The following is an 18,735-nucleotide window of genomic DNA, read 5'->3' on the forward strand; positions in this document are numbered from 1 at the left end:
GTTAGTTTACGTTCACAGTCACTAGCTAGACAAGGGAACAGATTATGCACATGGCTTTTTTTGTAGTTGGTTTCAGGAGGACACAGCAGGAGAAAACGGTTGTTGGTAAGGGAAATAATGGCATCGTGCATCACTGCAATCTAGCTCCATTTTGTTTATTCCCCCATATCGCACATGAGCTAAATGTCACTGAGGACCGTAAATGCCAGTAAACAACATCAAGGAGGTAAAACAAAGAGAGTGATAATAAAAGCCTGTCAGAGAAAGTCTTGCTTTTAATATGCAGACATAACAAGCTACATACTGTCTGAAAGAGGTAAAATAATTTTATTTGTTAGCTCTATCAGAGTTACATAAATGAGACGATAAATCACTGTTCTCTTTTCCATATACGACTTCCTCACTGGCCTCTCTCATTGCTTTGCTCATGTTATGTCCTTCTCACAGTCTACAATTATTCCAGTTTTCCAAAGATCACAAATGCATCTGATGCATTTATCTACCTTTGCATTAGGTGACATTGTAGTTGTGTCTTGAAGCGGGTATGTGTAGCATACAGAATCTAACGTTTTAACAACTACTTCATCTACAGTGTCACAGCTACAGAAACCACCAGAACACCAGCTGACATCTACTAGTGATTGAGTTCTACTTTCCTGCATTTTCCCTTGCATATTTTGCATGCATAAAGAACAGGTTTTTCATGTGTGGAAACTTCAAAAGAAGAGGAATTTGTGCTTATAAATTTATAGACTATTATGAGGTGTATGATAATGCACAGTATTATCTTGAGAAGAAATGTCTTCAGCAATTCCTTCACTTAATGCGGAGCTTTAGCAAATAAGTACACATTTGAAACTGTATTTACTGGTTCCTGTTTATTGCTTTTTTATTGGAAACATTAGATGAATAATATATACACTAATATTAAACTTATTATTAGTTAAGGCACAGTAGTTCCATGCAGTAAAAACAATCAAGCCCAATCCAAAAACAATCAAGAAAGACCCCAATCCTTACCTCACAGTTCAGCTGAATAGGTAATAATTAGGTGTAAGTGTGAAAGATACAATCATTCAACATGTTAAGTGGTTTATCTAATTAGAGTGAAATATTTCGAGGTCTACTCAGGAAAGTTCAAAATGTGCCACTAGACAATAGGTCCATTTATTATGCTGTAATAGCATCTTCATAATGTGGACAGATTTGAACTGTGCTTGCAGCATGGAAAAATGCAGTTCTTCTACACCTATAGCCACACATGCTATACACAACACCTTGCCTAGAAAATACCAGAAAGCAAAATTCCTTTCCTAAGTGCATTTAATAATCTAAGACAACATATTCAACCATGACTGGCTGAAGTCCGCCACTAAAATAAAACTAACCTTACTTTCAGTACTGCCACTTTTTATGTAGGAGAGAGTTTTGGTTAGCAGTGCTAATCTCATTTAAACGCAGACATTCTGGCCTCTGCCTTCAAGTTTGTGCAGCTGTTAAGCGTATGTTTCTCAGTGACCACTGCCCTCTTATAAAAAAGATGTGCTTTTCATCTTGAATGTGTTACCAACAACCGCATAGCAGTAAACCAAAGGATATGTGTAGTCCTTGCTCTGAAGCAGATACAGAATCCAGAAGAATAATTTGTCTGTGAAAGGATATGACTAATTACTGCAAATAACATATTGGTCCATCTGGCTTACCAAGAGGATGCTGAATTTGGTCTTTTTTTTTTTTTCCGTTTTAGTAGTACAGAAATAAATATAGCACTTTGAGTTGCCAAGTGCAATTCTTTAAATGTCCAACAAACAAAAACAGAAAGTGAAATAAGCAATTATCTTAATTCCATAAATAAGCCATAAAGAAAACAAAAAAGTAAGTACTTTCATGTTCCTTTTCAGGAACAAATTTAGGTACCAATTTTGCTCTCAAATATGGCTTGTATAAAAGGTTTTTAGATAAAAGGAGTACTTAAGCCAGTCATTATCAATACTAGGTGATAGTCCAGACACTAAATTTTCTAGCTATATATCCAAATACATTAAATAGCTTGTTACTGTTTCTGAACCAAGAAAGCGAAGAACAATATTGTTCTATGACACCTAAGTTACACAGGTGCAGTGTACTTCACAATGTAATTTATAAAAAAAAATTATATTTTTTGAAGTTACTGCAAAATCCCCAAACCAATATAAGTCATTTCTTCAATGTTAAAAGGCCTTCAAATGAAAGTTCTTAGATACTGTATTAATTAACATCCATCTCAGGTTCCCTGAAACTGTGTGAACATAACACCTAACAACTTGATAGTGAGCAATAAGACCTAAAGAACATTTACTCATTTATCCATGGTTGATACTTAACAAGACCAGGAACAAAGAAATCTAATAAAGTTGTTTCTGTTCCAACAGCTGTTAAAAAGGTGATGAAGAGTAACTATGTCTTAGGGCCAGCAGACTTTTTGTCCATTTTGGTGGAATCTGGAGAAATAAGACCAACACCAACTCCAAGGCTGGAGCGTCGCGAAGATAATTCAGAGGGAGGAATATGACGTAGCTCTCGGCGAGACAGTTTTACTGGAGTTACTCCCTGAAGCTGTGTCACAGCTTCCCGTCTCTGGATGACAGAAGGTAGCTGAGGAGGAGATTTTGAAGGCTGAGCTTCATCTGTTCCTGTTTTGTCATCGCTAGTACTCATCAAACATTCTTTGTTGCACCCAAATTCTGAAACATCTTCTCCAAGCTGGTATGAATTCTGCTGTGCTCTTAAAATGCTTGTTCTGTCTGTCTCTTTTATTTTCCCTAGGTGACTATTGGTTTCAGGGTTAAGTGTTGACCTGAATTCTTCAGAAACAACTTCTGCTTCATCTTGACTGGATGCCTTGTCACCAGCACTATTATCTAAAATGAAATTTATCAGGACAAAATAACTAAAAGTTACAACTCATCTGAGTGCCTGTTCTTGAGAAATATTAGTCAGTCAATATGGTTTTACACCACCAGTAACTTGTGAATGCAGTAAAAAATTATCAGGACTTCACATTTTGTCCTTTCTGTTAAGAAGTTTGTCATCTACAAAAAAGTCGGAGGTATTAACTGTTACTTTTCTCTGACAATGTGCAGGTAATACAAGCCTCACCATTCTCACATGCAATATATCCTAGTAGGCAGTCTTAAAACAACTGAACCACAATGGTCAAATATGCAATTAATCATTTATTCAAAAGGAGCCAGCAATTAACATTCAGAAAACAAACAAAACACATTCTGCAAATTTGACTGTAATGTACACACAGGGCTTTTATTATTTTAAAGCTCAGCAACAAATTATTATAACGTGTTTTTATTACATGTATTGCAGCATGCCTGAAAATGTATTCAAAAGAAAAATAACTAAATACAGAGTATTTATTAAAAACTAACAAAAATATGTATTTGAAAAAGTTGGAAATTCACAGGGATCTTCTCCCTTCTTCTCTTTGCTACAATTTGGCTAGGATGGGTGTTTTCCCACAGGGCCAGATGTCTTGAACTACATGCTTCTTTATATAGTAGACAGAATAGTCTTTCCCATGCTCATTTATAATCCAGCCTCTAGAATATTCATGTTCACAGTTTGACAGTGTACTTTATAGTAATGAACATGTTGGCTCATTATCCTGCCTAGAGGGCATGGGCTGGGCCTTAATTCACTCTGGGAGCCGCAGGTATGTGACCAGCACCTATGTGTTGGGAAGGCATGGCAGTGCCCAAGTGGAAAGAAACAGAAGCACCTGTTGGGAGGAAGAACCAGTCATGCTGAGCCTCAGGGGGAAAGACAGGGCCAAGAGGGCTGTATTGTGCATGTGGGGTATTGGTGGTGGCATCAACAGGTGTGAGACAAGCAAAACAGTGACAGAAACTGAACCTTCTGTTCTCCTCCACCTGAAAAGCTCTATTGTAGGTTTGGATTCTGGCAAGTAGGACATGAAACAATTAAAAACTTACAGTGGCAGTTGGTTGTTGGTTTTGTGTTTGATTTTTTTTTTTTATCTTTTGTGTGTGTGTGTCAAAGCACAGAATCACATTCGAAAGCTTTTTTTTTTTTTCCCTCCTACAAGTGTATAAATCTTCTGAAAGTATGGAATTCTTCACTGACAATCTCCCAGTAAGTAACTTTAATGAACTGAAGTGCTAGGAGCACCCTATATAAAGCATGGCATATGACAAAGCAGTTAGTTACAATGTCATTAGGATTCTTTTCACGCAGTAAAATTCCTTTTTCTTAACCACAACAGTTTGAGGTTGTAGATGCTGAAGTTATGTTAGAATTCAAAGAAAACAGAACACAAATTTAAACCTTTAGTATACCACTGCTACAGCTATAAACCAATGTTGTCTCTCCTTTGAAACTTGGGGAGAGGTGTAATATAATCCTGGAGAACCATTAACTCAGTAAAAATAAGGTTTTTGTATCTATCTGATACACTTCTGTGTATTCATCACTCTTCAAATGGTCTATTGACAACTGCATAAATATTTTAAGATAATATACTTACATTTAGTGGATGCCAATAATTGATGGGACGACTCTCCAAAGAGGCTCTTCAATTTCTTCTTTAGTTCTCTGCTGGTTTTCTTATAGAAAAATAATTCTTTTTCCAGTTGCTGGACTTTTACTTCATATCCTTTCAAGGTTTCTGCAATGCCTTCACTATCTTGTTCTAGGACAAGTGAAACCAGTTTAAGAACCAAATATCTGTGCCAAAACCCAAGATACCCAACTAGACAGAATATGTCTTGTATCTTGCTGACACTTTGCTTGCAGTCTGTACATTTTAACTAGGGTGACACAGGATCAAAAAGGCCATGCCAACCCCTCTTGTCAGTTATAATAGTACTATTTAGAAGATGAGGATCAGCAGGACGGGTATCTTTCAACTTCCCAATATCAGCAAATTCAGTATGAAAATACAACAATTTCAATACTGATTTAAAAAAATATTCACACTATGTGTCTGTTCCTCAGCATCCTACACATCAGAATTAGTCACAGCCAAAATGTATCTCTGAACCTTATTATTTTTTTTTTCAGTTGGAATCTAGTATTTCTCAGTAGTGACTGATGATAATACTTGCTGTACAACCTGCCCCCACCAAGAAGCAAATACCTTTGAAATGATGCAGTATTAACTGTAGTTTCTTCTCATGTTCTTTGTGTTGTAGGGTCATCTGCCTGTCACACTGCAACTTGACGTGTTCAAGTGCAGATTCTAATTCACGTATTATGTTTTCCTGGTCTGCGACCTTCATTTCCTGTTCTTCAATCTGCAGTTGTAATTTACCTTCAGACTCACGTAGGCTAACAATCTAAGAAAGAAATACACTTCTTTTGATTTATCAAACCATTTTCATAAAAGCTTTTACCCTTCTACTTAATAGATTAAAGCATGCAAAAGCAATGGTCTCTAAAAGTCATAAGCTAATAGTGGAAGCAGATTTGCCTGCTGCCATGAGTTTACACTTTAGAAATGAGCTCTGTACATTTTGATCACATGGACTAGTGGATTTTTTAATACCCCATGCAGAATTTAAATGAAAACAACAGTGTTTTTCTGCTTCTGGAAAACTTCCAACTTGCATGGCACAGGCATCTTGTTCACAAAATCACCAGAGGTTTGCCCTGGGTCACAAAGACACCATGTTCTAATGCATTTCATTTTTATGTTTCCAGATGTCAGTATGATTCTTCAGTACTTGGCTGTACACACTGCAGGCACTGCAGTCAGAGTTTATACTGGATTTAGAAAAAAAATAGGAATACTAGCCTGAGCTTTACCAAGCGTGTAGTTGGGAGGAATTTCAATACGACACCATTATTTAAGTATGTTGCTGCTTCAAAAGTAAGCAACACAGAACACTGGAAAGGAGCAATGGCATTTCCAGATTTGCAGCACCTTTTAAGCTAATAACCCCAAATCAAGATATACAAAGTTAACACACAAGTATCCTATTTAGGTTAATGTAAAAACCAAAAAAAATCTGAAATCATAGCAAATGTATGTAACCTGAAAAGATTTTCACCAAAAGCTTGTTAAATTTATTTTTATTTCTTGACACCATTTAATTTCATTATCCAGAATAGTAACTAGCCAAAACAAACCTTGTTGAAATATTTGAAGAGAATAGCTCTGAGCTCTGGAGCAGACAAGGAAACTAGTTTTCCTATTACATTATTCTCACTCTGTGAAAGAATCTGAGAAGATGACCTAAGCAAGTGCTGGCGATTCTGAATACTTTCATTCTTGTAATCAATAGCAGCCTCTAGGGCTTCGATTCCTTCTTCCAGCTGGAAAAGGACATGTTCTTCCTACAGAGAAACACATGTGTGAGATCTTAAAAAAAAAAAAAGTGTAGAATGAATCTTTCTATACATAAGGCATTCTTTAACTTCATTCTCAAGAGTGAAACTAAACTCAAGGGCAAGACAAACTAGTAGCAGTACAGAGAATGGAACGGGAAAAATAAGAGATTTTGAGAAGCGAGGCAAGTAGGGTTCTTTCTGGCACATTATCACCTCAGCCACATGCACATACTGCTTCTCAAGTCCTAAAACCAATCTGTGCATTTTATAAGGATTTATTGTATCTTCCATGAAATCATACTGATCAATGCAAGTGTGGACCATCCAGGTAATATGACTTATTTTTTCTGTAAAAATATGGAGGCCTTCAGGTGAAGTTTCCTTTTTCACAAAATCCTACGAAAAAAATTAAGGGGCATCACTATGCAAGTACATTGGCTTGCTCTGTCTCCTGACATTAAATTATCTGCCTATGACAAACTGATGAACTTCTAGTTCCCTTACCTCTGATTATTTGATCCTTAGGCCACTGGGGTTTGTCAAAATTAAACCCCTCTGAATATAAACTTGGTTCACTAGTATGTAAGTAGTGCTACCATAGCAGTATTTTAACATTGCTATTATATTTCCAGAAGTACCCAACCTCAGTTCTTTGGTTCTAGCTTCTCTAATATTTGGAGACATTTTAGGTTCTGATTGGAATGCTTTATTATACAATGCTATCTAAAACCTGTATTTATCTCAGAGTTGCTCACTTACTTCAGGTGACAACACTTTACCATCTTTCAGCTTCTCATCCACACTATTTCTTCTTCTGAGCAGCTGATTCCTTTCTGTTTGGAGAACCTGAATTTTTTCCAAAAGGTCTGCCTTGTCTTCACTGGTGCTGCCTTGAAGCTGCATACCTTTATCACACAGTTCCTGATCCAGCATACTTAAGCGAGTAGACAATTTCATACTATCTTTGTTTAAAGCCTAAAAAAACCACAGCAACCATAGATATGAAACGAGATTCTCCTTCTAGTAAAAAAATGCAAGTGAGACCATCACATTCTGCAGTGAAAGACTTGTCTGCTTCTAGCATGAGATCCCATTTATTTTGACTAGACAGGTACCATAAAATTTACTATTTACTCAGAAGAAGAAAGGAAACAAAAACGCCCAATGTGCACTTTTCTGCATACTAAAAAGTAAAGGGGCTAGTCATTATAAGTCACAATGATACTTCAAGTTTTATGTGCTTTTGCTACTGAAAAATAAATAACGCAAAATGTTTCCCTGTCATGTTCTCTAATTTGTAAAAGGACTGAGGCATTTTCAGGTACCATATTATTTAATGCTCTGCAATAACAGAACTCCACAGTCCAGATTTATGTTCTGTTGTTGGAATTTCAGGGAGAAAAAGTGAAAAAAAAAATTATTCTGTGTTATTCACATTTTAAATGTTGAATTGCTCAAGCCACACAATACCTTCATGGCAGTGGTAGAGACACATATCACATGGCTTGAGCCTCTTGTGCTATCTGCCTTCCCCTCCACACCCAGTCTTTTAGTCAGCACTATAATTCTGGTGAGTTTCATGTTTTTTCTTAAATCACCTGGCTAGATCTCAGTTTCTTGATTTCCAGGTGGCTTTTCTCTTGCAATAGTGCTTCTTTTTTAGCTACAATGGCTTCTCTTTTCTTTAAATCTTCTTCCAGTTCTGCTAACTGTTCATGCTGTTGAAGAATTCTTTCCATTTCTTCATCCAGCCATTTCTTTTGCTCTTCTAATTTCTAAAGTTTAAATAGAAAGCACTAACCAGGACTTTTTGTGAGAGAATTTTATGATTATGTTTTTCCTTTTTTTAGAATAACTGATAAAATTGTAGAAGAAATTGACATTTATAATGTTAACTTTAATTCTGCAACAGTCTTGACTCAGAATAATACAGAAATTCAACTGACATAAAAATGAGGCTCAGCAATGTTACATTACTACATCTTGTATAAACAAATTTGTATCAGATGCCTTACTTAAATGTATTCTTCTTCTAAGAACAGTTATATAAATAGATGTTTTCTATATAACCACAGCAGCTAGGTTTGGATTGTGCCACAAGAATTCAGCTAGCCCACCCTCATTGCCTTATATTTGCCAAAGACCAGCTATTTGTAAAAAACATGAGGTGACAAGAAATTAAAATGTTGACAGAAAAACAGACAGTAAATGAGACCTCTGATCCTGGTGGTACACTCCATTACAATTTTTTTCGGAAGCCACAGTTTGTCAGTGGATATATTCCCTGTAAGGCTAAAAAGTTGCCTTTATTTAACTTTAAAAATTTATGTTCACTTTTGAAGACGTTTGGTAACTCATGAAACTTTCATGTTCCAATGTCCACATCTGAAATAACATAGGTGGCACTGCTGCATAGGACACCTACTTTTCTAACATTGTTAGGAACAACCAAAACCATAGATTTCTGCCATATCAGAAAGAAAACCAAACCAAAACAAAATCAAAACCCAAACCAACCAAACAAAAACCCCTTAACGAAATAAACAAAAACCCCCCTGAACCAAATAACCAAAAAAACCCCACCACAAAACAACCATGGAATGTTTGTAACAGTTCACCAGGATCACCCTCAAACCTACCAGACAACAAAACATACTGAATTCTCAAGGTCTCTGAATCAGCACTTTTGACAAATCATAGAAAGAAAATACATTAGAGCCTCTCCTTTCCTTCATTAAAAAAGAGAACAAGAGCTGCTAGAGTATAGTCCCAGTTTTTGCTACAGCAAAAAAGAAGACAAAACTATGATGGAATACCCTTCTTCCAAACACTTGACAAAGATGACTACGGATGAACAAAGAAATTTTTTTTTCCAAGCCCACACAGAATTGGAATAGATTAGCTACCTGTAGCTTCTGTGAAGTTTCCACTGAGTTATTTTTCTTCTTTTTAAAAGCAGCAATCTCTTTATCCTTAAGTTTAAGGATCTTCTGTTGTTGCTCCATCTTCAGTTGAAGTTCCTATAAGCAAGCAAAAAACCTCATTCTTCTTGCCTCAGTCAGTGTGTTTTTACTACGCATTTAATGTCAGAGTCCACAAAAGTAAACAATCTGAAATATACACCCTAAATTTACATGTAAAATTGCAATTCAGGGCTAGATATCATACAAGAAAACAAACAAACAAAAAAGCTGAAGAGAAAGGCAAACTGAAGATTTCTGTGAAAATGTTTATAGACAATTTCTTCACTGCATCTGTCAAGAAAGTCATTACTTAAAACTGGAAAGCCTAGCAGTATGTTTTATTGTCTTTGTGGAAGCAAAGGCAAAATTTGTTCATCTCATTCTTTGTCATAAATAAATAGGAAGAATCCTACTTTAATTTGTTCCTGGTCCCGCTGAATCTCTGCTTCTAGTTGCTTCTTTTTTTCACTCTCTTCACGCAGTCTCTTCTGTAGCTGGGTCTGCTGATGCTTCATCTGAGCCACATTCTGCTCAAGTTCTGTTGCTTGTCTCTCGCTTTGGTTAGATAATGAAGCCAGATTCTTAGTGTCTTGCTGCTTCTTCTGTAAGGCCTGAATGTTCATGGCAAATTTCAGCTTAATAGCAGGAAAACTTAAAACATGACTCGGCTTCATTCTTTATTTCACTGAACTCTCAAGAGTCAGCGAGACTTACTAACTTCTGCCCAAACAATCACTTGTTTTTTCTGTGGTTTCTGAGCTATCTGGTAAAGTCAGCACAGGCAGAATTAATCTCAAGCAACATGAAAAGGTAAAGATACAGCTCATGTGCAGCAATACAATGAAAGTAGTAAAATCTAACAGAAATCACAGCTCTGGAAAGCGTATAGAGACATTACAGTGACAGAATGCTGGTCTTGAGCTCAAATGAATAAGCCAGCTACCTCTTTCGGTATGGTGCTTGTCTGACGCACCATTCTAGGACCAAAAGGCAACAGAGCACCTAAGCTGGCCCTACACAGAATGTAAACTTAGGTATAGCAGAACTTAAAAGTAGAAGGTCAGTGCCAAACAAATATGACTCTATTGGGCCTGGTCTTGCAAACCATCACTGATTTGCTTAGAGCTGGAATTTATTTAGTATTTTCATAAAACATCGATTTTATTTATGGCAGGTAATAAACTTGTAATAGCCTCCTTGCGTAGGTTTTATTATGGTACTACATACAATGGTGTATGAGCATCTCATATCACCCACTTCTTTCTTGGTTGAAAATACTGTATTTATCTAACCACATATATGTTAAATAGCATTCTGAGTATAACAGTACTAAATTTCTCCTTAGCTACTTCAATCCAACTAGCTCCCAATGTGTAAAACAGGTGAGAGTTTTACAAGCAGAGAGTTAAGCTTCAGAAGTGATAGCAAGACAGATATTTGCAGATCTTGTCAGATCAGAAATACCTGCACTTTCAACATAGCTGCATCCATCTTCTTCCGGAACTCTTTTTGTAAGTTGACTTTCTCAGGAATGTCTCTCAGCTCCTTACTCTCTAGCTCCTGAAGCCACTTTTGTGTTTCAGCCAGTTCCATTTTGGCCTGCTTGGATTCTTGTTCCAGTTCAGTTATCTTCAAAGAATATTGCCTGCTTACAGACTGAGCATCCTTACCTTAAAGACACCATATCCAACTAGTTTAAAAACAGCAGGATAATGAGTTGAAATGTAACACTTGATTCTGTAGTTGAATGTTTACTTCTTTCGTTCTGCCTAAACCAGTAATTTCTGAGACATTTTCTAAACCTAAAGGAACATAAAGTTCCTTTCTAACTCTGAAATAAAGGAAGGAATCTTAAATCTGAATTCTTCATGAGTCATCTGATGTCACCAAATAAAGTGCCACCTGAGTGCCAAATAAAGTGAAATTCTTCTGCCTAGTGGAGTTTTTACCAAAATAGCTCTCCTGTATTTCTTTTTCCTTTTTCCAGAAGAATATGCCATTTATTTATTACTCAACTTGCAGCTTAATAATCAGTAAACAATTTCAGGTTCCGGTTTTACTCTCTGACTTGCCCTTTTTGGGTGATCTTTCCCAAAGTACTATTTTTGGGGGCACAGAATCTTTATCAGTGCCAAAAGGCAACCTCAAGAGAAGGTAAGCACAGGAGAAGAGTACAACTGAAGGGGCTGAGCAAACAGATCCTTACTGTCATCCTAAGCCTAGTTTCTGCCAGGACAGATATGTAAGGGATGTGGGCTAACAGGGACACTGACCTTTTCCCTCATCCACTTCTGACTCTTGCTCCTCTACTGCAGTGCTGGGAACGCTTACATTCCCAGCACAGTGATGTATCTTCTCTCCTATCCCAGACACCACGTGACAAGTACATGTCCGCGAAGAGATCAGTAGCACTGAGCATACATGAAAAATTACACTATTGGTGGATAAAAGCAATAATCAGCAAAGCACAAAAAATATTTAATAAATATATATGTGTACCATAGCAGAGTAGGCTGTAATAAAAATTTACGGCCTTCAGTGCAAACATAGCAAGTAATTAATGAAAGTTTTGAACCTTTAAGTTCTTAAAAGTATTGTGTAGTTACATAAAAACTAAGACATGCGTGACGCCAGAAGTTTTGTTACTTTTCTGAACTTCTTCATTGTAATTTTCCTTACAGTAGCCAGTTACCTGTTCTTACTAATTCCTTGATAAGTTCCTCTTTCATTTTGATATTAAGTGCAAGTTCTCTCATTTTGTGCTCAGCCTCTGTGAGTCTCAACTCTGAATTCTTTAACTTCTGCATGTTAAAAATATGGCTTTTCTGGAGGCTGTCAATCTCTTCACCTTGAAAGAAAACAAAGCAATATGGAGATAAAAAATTTGGAATACAGTCTGTATCCAAAAGATAGTGCTCTGTAAAATTTTATTTGTGCAATTCTTACATATGAAGTAAAAGAATCAAAAGGGGATAACAGCGCGAAGAGTCTTTCCCCTGCCATGTGTCTAAACAGGAAAAGAAATGACGGCATGCACTAGCATTTCAAGACCCAACGTGGGAGGAACAATATTCCTGAACCATTTCAGTGCATCTCTGATAAGATAATAGCATCTATTTTCTTTCATTGAAGCAGTACTAAAGATTTATATCTAAACAGCTTTTTGATGTGTGAAGTGCTTTCTGGCTAGCAAGTATTACTTAAACATTAAGGTAACTGACATCAGTTTCAGAAAGGGGAAGAAGTAGAGAATCTTGAAAGCCTATGTTAAACAGTAACAAAAAAAATTGTATCCAATATACATATTTTGCTGGGAAAAATAATTACATTTGCTAAAGACATTCTTGCATATTCTGACACTGTAATAAGATTTTCTCTCATGACTTCCATTTTACCTGTGGTTGTGTCAGTCTGTAGTGCAGATCTGTTGGATAAACCAGACTTGTCTGCTTGACACTCCATGTCACTTAGATCAGGAAGAAAGCACCGAGAAGCCTGTTTTTGTGTCCATGTTTGGTTTATGGAATTCCTAAGGAAGAATGAATAACATGCTACATTCCAAACACACAAGGATTTTTTTCTTTAAGCTTCATGCGAAGTACATGATCTTAACAGAGAAGAATCCCAAACTCACATAGGCATTTGTACCTTCTTTCTCATCTACTCCCCACTGCCCCAGCCTCCCTGATCTACATGGTAGATTCTGGCCCCAAAACAAGGGCTGTATAGTCTTTATTAAATCATAACCCTATGTTTATTAAACTTATTTTGTAATATGCCCAATTAGACATATAAATTTACCATAAGTAACATCACAAACAATCTCACATTATGGCAGGATTAGGCAGTAATACTATCTTTGTTATATGTTTGTCTGTAACAAAAATTAAAGAATAACAAAAAAATTACTTAAATGAGGTTTTCTTTTTGCCGCCTGTATTTTCTTCCTCTTCATCACTCTGATCAGAGTGGTGGCAGTGAAGAACTTTATCCTGATCTTCTATGTTGCTCAGTATCATCTGGCTGCGAGCACGGAATTCTGCCATTACCCAGGCCAGGGAGAAGGCAGGTGGGCTGGGATACACCTGCCAAAAAGCATGCAAAAAGTGATGGGTAAAAACACTTGCAACAATTTAGCAATTCTTTACTTGTAATTTTAAAATATTTCAGTTTAAAAGTCTGACATCACCTCAGCTTGTAAGCAAAATTACAGAGGTTTTCTATAATAACTCTGAATACCTTTGTAACAAAAGGTTTTGCCAGATCTTGGAGTACTTGTTCCAAACGTGACAGAAGGCATCATTAGCAAATTATTATCCAATGTATTCAATATATTGTTAAGAATAATCATTCATTTTTGATAATGCTTCATATCTGAGCCCTCAAAACCCCCAGGAAAATACCAGAAAAGACTACAGCTTTAGTACTTGTAAGTGATAATTTTAAGACTGAAGGTTTTGGACAATTGTGGCATAGCTCATGTCCATTACAGACAGTAAAACCTATTTTTTTCAGAGTCTTCAATGAGAAGCTAAACAGCATCTGAGAAAGCTACCATAATTTGTCACGTCAAGTATAATTATTGAACCGTAGCTATTACAAAGTAAAGAAAAAAAAAAAAAGCTACATTTGGATAGACCTTACCTTTCGGGTCTCTGTCCCTAAAGGTGGGTGAAGGGAGTGTAGCAGACTCTTTGTGAGTGGGACACTGTATGGCCTCCTTGCAGATTCCATAACAGCTGGTCCACCTTCACAAGCATTTGAGAAGTCTGAAGTTTTAACATCTGCAAACTTCTCTAATGTTTCTTTTAGCTGATCAATAACCATTTGCTGTTCCACCATTTTCTCATTCTCATGGGGAAAAAAAAAAAACGAAGCAAAACTGTTGCTTATTGTGAGCTCTGTATTATATTCACCATTTCTAAATCCCTTACAAAGGTCATAAATCTTGTTAACCACTCACTGATGCTAAATTCTTCTGCAGTGCACTGGCAAATTCTGCAACAAACTGAAAATTCTATGACATATCATTATCACACGCACACACACCCCAACTCCAATAAATTTTAGAGACATTTTTCTTCAGAAAGACCTATCCCAGTTAAGTTACGTTAGTTTATCTAGGCATCTAGTGAGTAGGCGACATACTTATCAGCCCATGCTTGCTTTATATGTATGTTTATGGAGAAGTGAATTAAACAGAAATGTTCAAATGAAACACATGGTCTGAGTCTAATTAATTGAACATGTCTACAGGCTTCCTCTTTGTCTTTGAGCAGTTTCACTTTAAAGATTATTTGTATTAATAAACATAAACATGTATATGAACCCAGGATCCCTTGTACAGGCTACTTCTTTTTCTTTTACCCAGCCTGAACTTTGCTGGTAATGCTAGCTTAGAGAATATATTTAGCTGCTTCTCCTACAGCTGTCTTTGTACATTGTTCAAAACTACTTATCTTACCTAAACTGATTCATCCATAAGGCCAAGATTATACCAGTTTTCAGCTTCCTATATTCCTTTTAATTCTTTTCAAAGTACCTTTAAAATCGGGCCTAGTAACTAAAGGAAAGTTGAAGAATAGCTAGTGACAGGCAACCAAAAATATTCAATGAAAGATATTTTGAATACTCCTACTTGGAATAATACATTTTTATTCATTCTTTACATCCTGTTTTCTTAGACTTCAAGTTCTTTCCAAACATGCATAGACAATGCCTTGCAAATTGACATTTTGTTGGAATACAATACATAATACTCCTGTCCATAGGAAATAGAATATATATGATTGCCATATTTGTTATGATTTTAGAAGTAGTAAAGGCCAACTGATCCACCTTGAACCCATTATTTGACCTTTTTAAGATTCTTTGTCCCTGATAAGCTTGTACATACAATCCCACAATGCAATAGGTGTTACATAAATACATAAGTCTATAAACATTTAATATCTATCTGTACATGCTACTTTTAAAGTTCTTATTCTGTTATGTATCACTAAATTACATATTCCTGTGAATACAACTTAAAATATTTACAGAAGTGTTTGCTTTTCATTATTCTACCTATTTTATATGTTTTTAAATAAAAGTGGCAGTTTAGTGGATGAAGTACCAAAATGGTGCCACAGAGCTCTCAAGCTTCTCTCCTGTCTCTGATACTGAAACAATTATGATCTTTTACCTACACTGTGACTGCTTCTGTGACCCCTACCTTCTGTCCTCCAGAATTTATACAAGCATTATCTCAGTGTGTTAAGTTGGCACTATGCCGTGCAGCTTAAAAAAAAAAAAGTCTAGCCAGAGGTGACAGAAAAGAAGGTGACAGAGCAAACAAAAATATGATGACTAGTATACTCACTTTTCATTCATTGACTCTCCCCAAGCCATCAGCAAAGAAGAGGAAAAAGGAGAAAAAGTAGAATAAGGAGAAGAGTACTAGCTAACTCTGCTTATGCTTTTCTCTTAAAAAGTCAGATAATAATTTCTTTATCGTCCACATGACAGGTAACACCAGGAGAATATTAACTATTCTATTTAAGGTCTCCTGGATCTTGAAATGTTATATACTTACTACCCATCATAATTTCATTAGCAAGCACAAGATCTAGAGAAGGAAGGAGGCAAGCAGTGTTCCCACTCTGTCACTCAGTTTTCTCTAATAGTAAATGCTTGGAAAATTAGGATGAAATTCCGTTTTATAAAGACAAAAGGTATCAATTCTGTAATTCTTAATATAGGTATAACAAAATATGTTTCTATACAACCTTTCAAATAAAGCAGTCTATAGGATCTTTATAGTATTTTTTGGATTCTAACAATCCTTAAAGGCCCTTCGAATCCTATTTCATTAATTGTCCTTAAACTACTTAGTAATAATACACATCGGGGGAGAGGGGTGTGTGTTACACTTTAGGTAGCATGGAGAGGCTGAATGATTTACCTCATGTTATACAGGAAGGCTGTGGCACAGCTAGACTGATATACAAACTTCAAGAATCACACTATTGTGCTTCATCCACTAGATGAACTCAACTCATTAAATGATACAGCTCTAATTCAAACAAAATGCCCATAAGATTGACAAGTAGTTGTATTCCAAAAAATCCTGAGGGACCAGTCTTGAAATAATGAATGCATTCATACAGCGGAAGGATGGTTCAATACAGATATACATAATGTGTATCAGAGGCAAATACCTGTAATCTGTGTTTTTCTTGAGCCTCCTTTAAAGATTCCAGTTGTTCCTTATTTTCCTGTAGTAATGTCTTTATCTGATTCTGCAGTATCTGCAGTTCATGATCCTTCTGGCTAAATACTTCTTCATCCATAACTAGAGCCTGCTAGATTTAAATAAAAGAAAAGTTCAGCTGGGGAAAATAGGACATTATTATTAAAAACAAACCAAGAAAGAAACAAACTCATTTGTTCTTAAAAGGTGTGATCAGAACTGCAAAGTTTTGCGGCATGCATGGCAAATCGTCTAAGTGGTTTCTACCAGTTATTTTTTCATTTCTGCTTCATCTTTTGATTTTCTTCTGACAAAGTTATTTCTTCCAAAGGAAATAACATACCCATAACCAAAGCTATTTTATCGAAGTAGATATCTAAATCCAGCTATTCTCTTCAGGGTGCTGTGAGATACAGCCACATGATCTCAGCATCAACCATAAGATTAATACACTTTTCAAATTAAAAAATAAGGACAGCTGTCCTAATTCTGCAACTCAGATAACAGCCTAAAAGTTAAAGAAATCATAAGAATACTTCTTCAGATGTTCATGTGGATAAATAATCCAATACTGATTAAAGGAGACTTCTAAATGTTGTTACTCTTCCAGAAAGTCTGTAGAAGCCAAATATGAATTATGGAAACATCATGTCTTATTGTTCTAAAACTGGGTGCTTCTGTGCAACTAGCTTACCTACATCTTTCTTCCAAGAAAAGATAGCTTTTAATAGCTTTTAAGAATACATTGAAGAACCTGGTGCCTCTTTAGATAATAGAACTTTTTCCAAAGTCTGTGTACCAATGCAAACCTTTCTAGTAAATGTAGTTGACAAGCTTATCCTGTCCCCCACTGGTGCTGTATCATTATGCAGAGTAGAGCCAACTACAGAAAAAAGTTTGCACAATGTTAGCATGGTGACAGAGTGGGGCAGGATGAAGTGATAAGAAAACTAAGTGGCATATTGTCCATATTGTATTATACGTACATAACTAAAATCAGACTATATTTGCTCATTTCTATCGCGTGTAGATGTCAAGGGTTGGTGGGCGTGACTGCACGGATGGTGTCTGTGAGAAGATAACAGGGTTGCCCCATGCTGGACACGGCCGGCTCCAGGCGACTCCAGTTGACTCACCACAGGGCACAGCTGAGCCCCTCAGCCAAGGTGGTGGCCCCTCTCTGTTATTTAAGAAAGGGCACAAAATGTGAGACAGGCCAAAGAGAAGGGAGCCAAAGAAGTGAGAAAAAGCGGAGAGAACACCAGGAAGAGGAGAAGGATGAGGTGATCCAATTGTTGTCATCACTTAAAAGAATGAATCCTGTCTGCAATTGCTAACCTAAAGATATATAAATCGTTTCAGTTTTAGGTCAGTCTGCTCATATAACAAAGATAAGAGTCACTTGCAACACAACTAATCACGAGCTACAGAGACTACTGACCTTACAGCTTTAGACATTTTGAAGCCTGCACAATTAGTTGATTCTTGCTTTAAGACATATCTCAAGACTGTGGGATAAAGTGTCCTTTAGCTGAATGTTGCTCATTATACACTAAAAGGATTAACTAATGCAATATGCAAATGTGTAACCAATTGTCTCTTTAGGGTGTGAACATAGTGATAAGATTTTGTATATAATGCCTTTTACTTTTCTTGCTGGCATGATGGCTTTATTCCAGCATTCAGACTTTCGTAGCTCTGTAATCAAACGGTATCTCATCTCTGTGTGCTAAATTGGGCCCATTTATAGGCACATCAAGTAAAGAACCCTGGTTTTGGGACAACACTCCGTGCTGGAGCTGACACCCACACTGCAGCCCAGGGAGGACCCGCGCTGGAGCAGATGGATATTCCTGAAAGAACTGCTGCCCATGCAGAGGCCGTGTGAATCAGAGGAAAGGTGCGAGGAGGAAAGAGCAGCAGAGAGAAATTGCTATGTACTGACCATAAACCACCCCTCAGCAGTGAGGGACAGGAGTATGGAGTGAAGGAGTGATGATAAGCCTGGAGAAGGTGGGAAACAAAGGCATTGTTTTAGTGGTTTTTTGTTTCCCACTACCTGAGTAATTAATATTTTAATTGGCAATAAATTTGAATAATTTTTCCCCAATTCAAGTCTGTTTTTTAATTGGTAAGCAAACTACCTGTCTTTATCTCAACACACAAGCCTTCTCATTCCTGTTCTTCCTATTTTCTCTC

General features: G+C 36.6%; 1 protein-coding gene across 4 annotated transcripts in view; it reads right to left on the reverse strand.

Moving 5' to 3' along the window:
- Positions 1–878: 878 nt before the first annotated feature.
- KIF27 (kinesin family member 27) overlaps positions 879–18,735 on the reverse strand; it is a 33,753-nt gene continuing 15,896 nt past the window's right edge. For 2 of the 4 annotated variants that reach the window (XM_065655950.1, XM_065655951.1), the window contains exons 5-19: positions 16,505–16,648; positions 13,950–14,156; positions 13,215–13,390; positions 12,701–12,834; positions 11,998–12,153; positions 11,579–11,716; positions 10,770–10,975; positions 9,719–9,916; positions 9,249–9,362; positions 7,941–8,117; positions 7,102–7,317; positions 6,142–6,348; positions 5,150–5,348; positions 4,538–4,702; positions 879–2,900 (exon numbers count right to left, since the gene is read on the reverse strand). In XM_065655950.1, coding sequence (XP_065512022.1) covers positions 2,437–2,900; positions 4,538–4,702; positions 5,150–5,348; positions 6,142–6,348; positions 7,102–7,317; positions 7,941–8,117; positions 9,249–9,362; positions 9,719–9,916; positions 10,770–10,975; positions 11,579–11,716; positions 11,998–12,153; positions 12,701–12,834; positions 13,215–13,390; positions 13,950–14,156; positions 16,505–16,648 — 2,901 coding nt within the window. In that variant the 3' untranslated portion in view covers positions 879–2,436. The remainder of the gene's footprint in view (positions 2,901–4,537; positions 4,703–5,149; positions 5,349–6,141; positions 6,349–7,101; positions 7,318–7,940; positions 8,118–9,248; positions 9,363–9,718; positions 9,917–10,769; positions 10,976–11,578; positions 11,717–11,997; positions 12,154–12,700; positions 12,835–13,214; positions 13,391–13,949; positions 14,157–16,504; positions 16,649–18,735) is intronic. The other 2 variants (XM_065655953.1, XM_065655952.1) reach the window with 2 other exon arrangements.

This window comes from Caloenas nicobarica, chromosome Z, assembly GCF_036013445.1.
Source record: "Caloenas nicobarica isolate bCalNic1 chromosome Z, bCalNic1.hap1, whole genome shotgun sequence".
Taxonomy (NCBI): domain Eukaryota; kingdom Metazoa; phylum Chordata; class Aves; order Columbiformes; family Columbidae; genus Caloenas; species Caloenas nicobarica.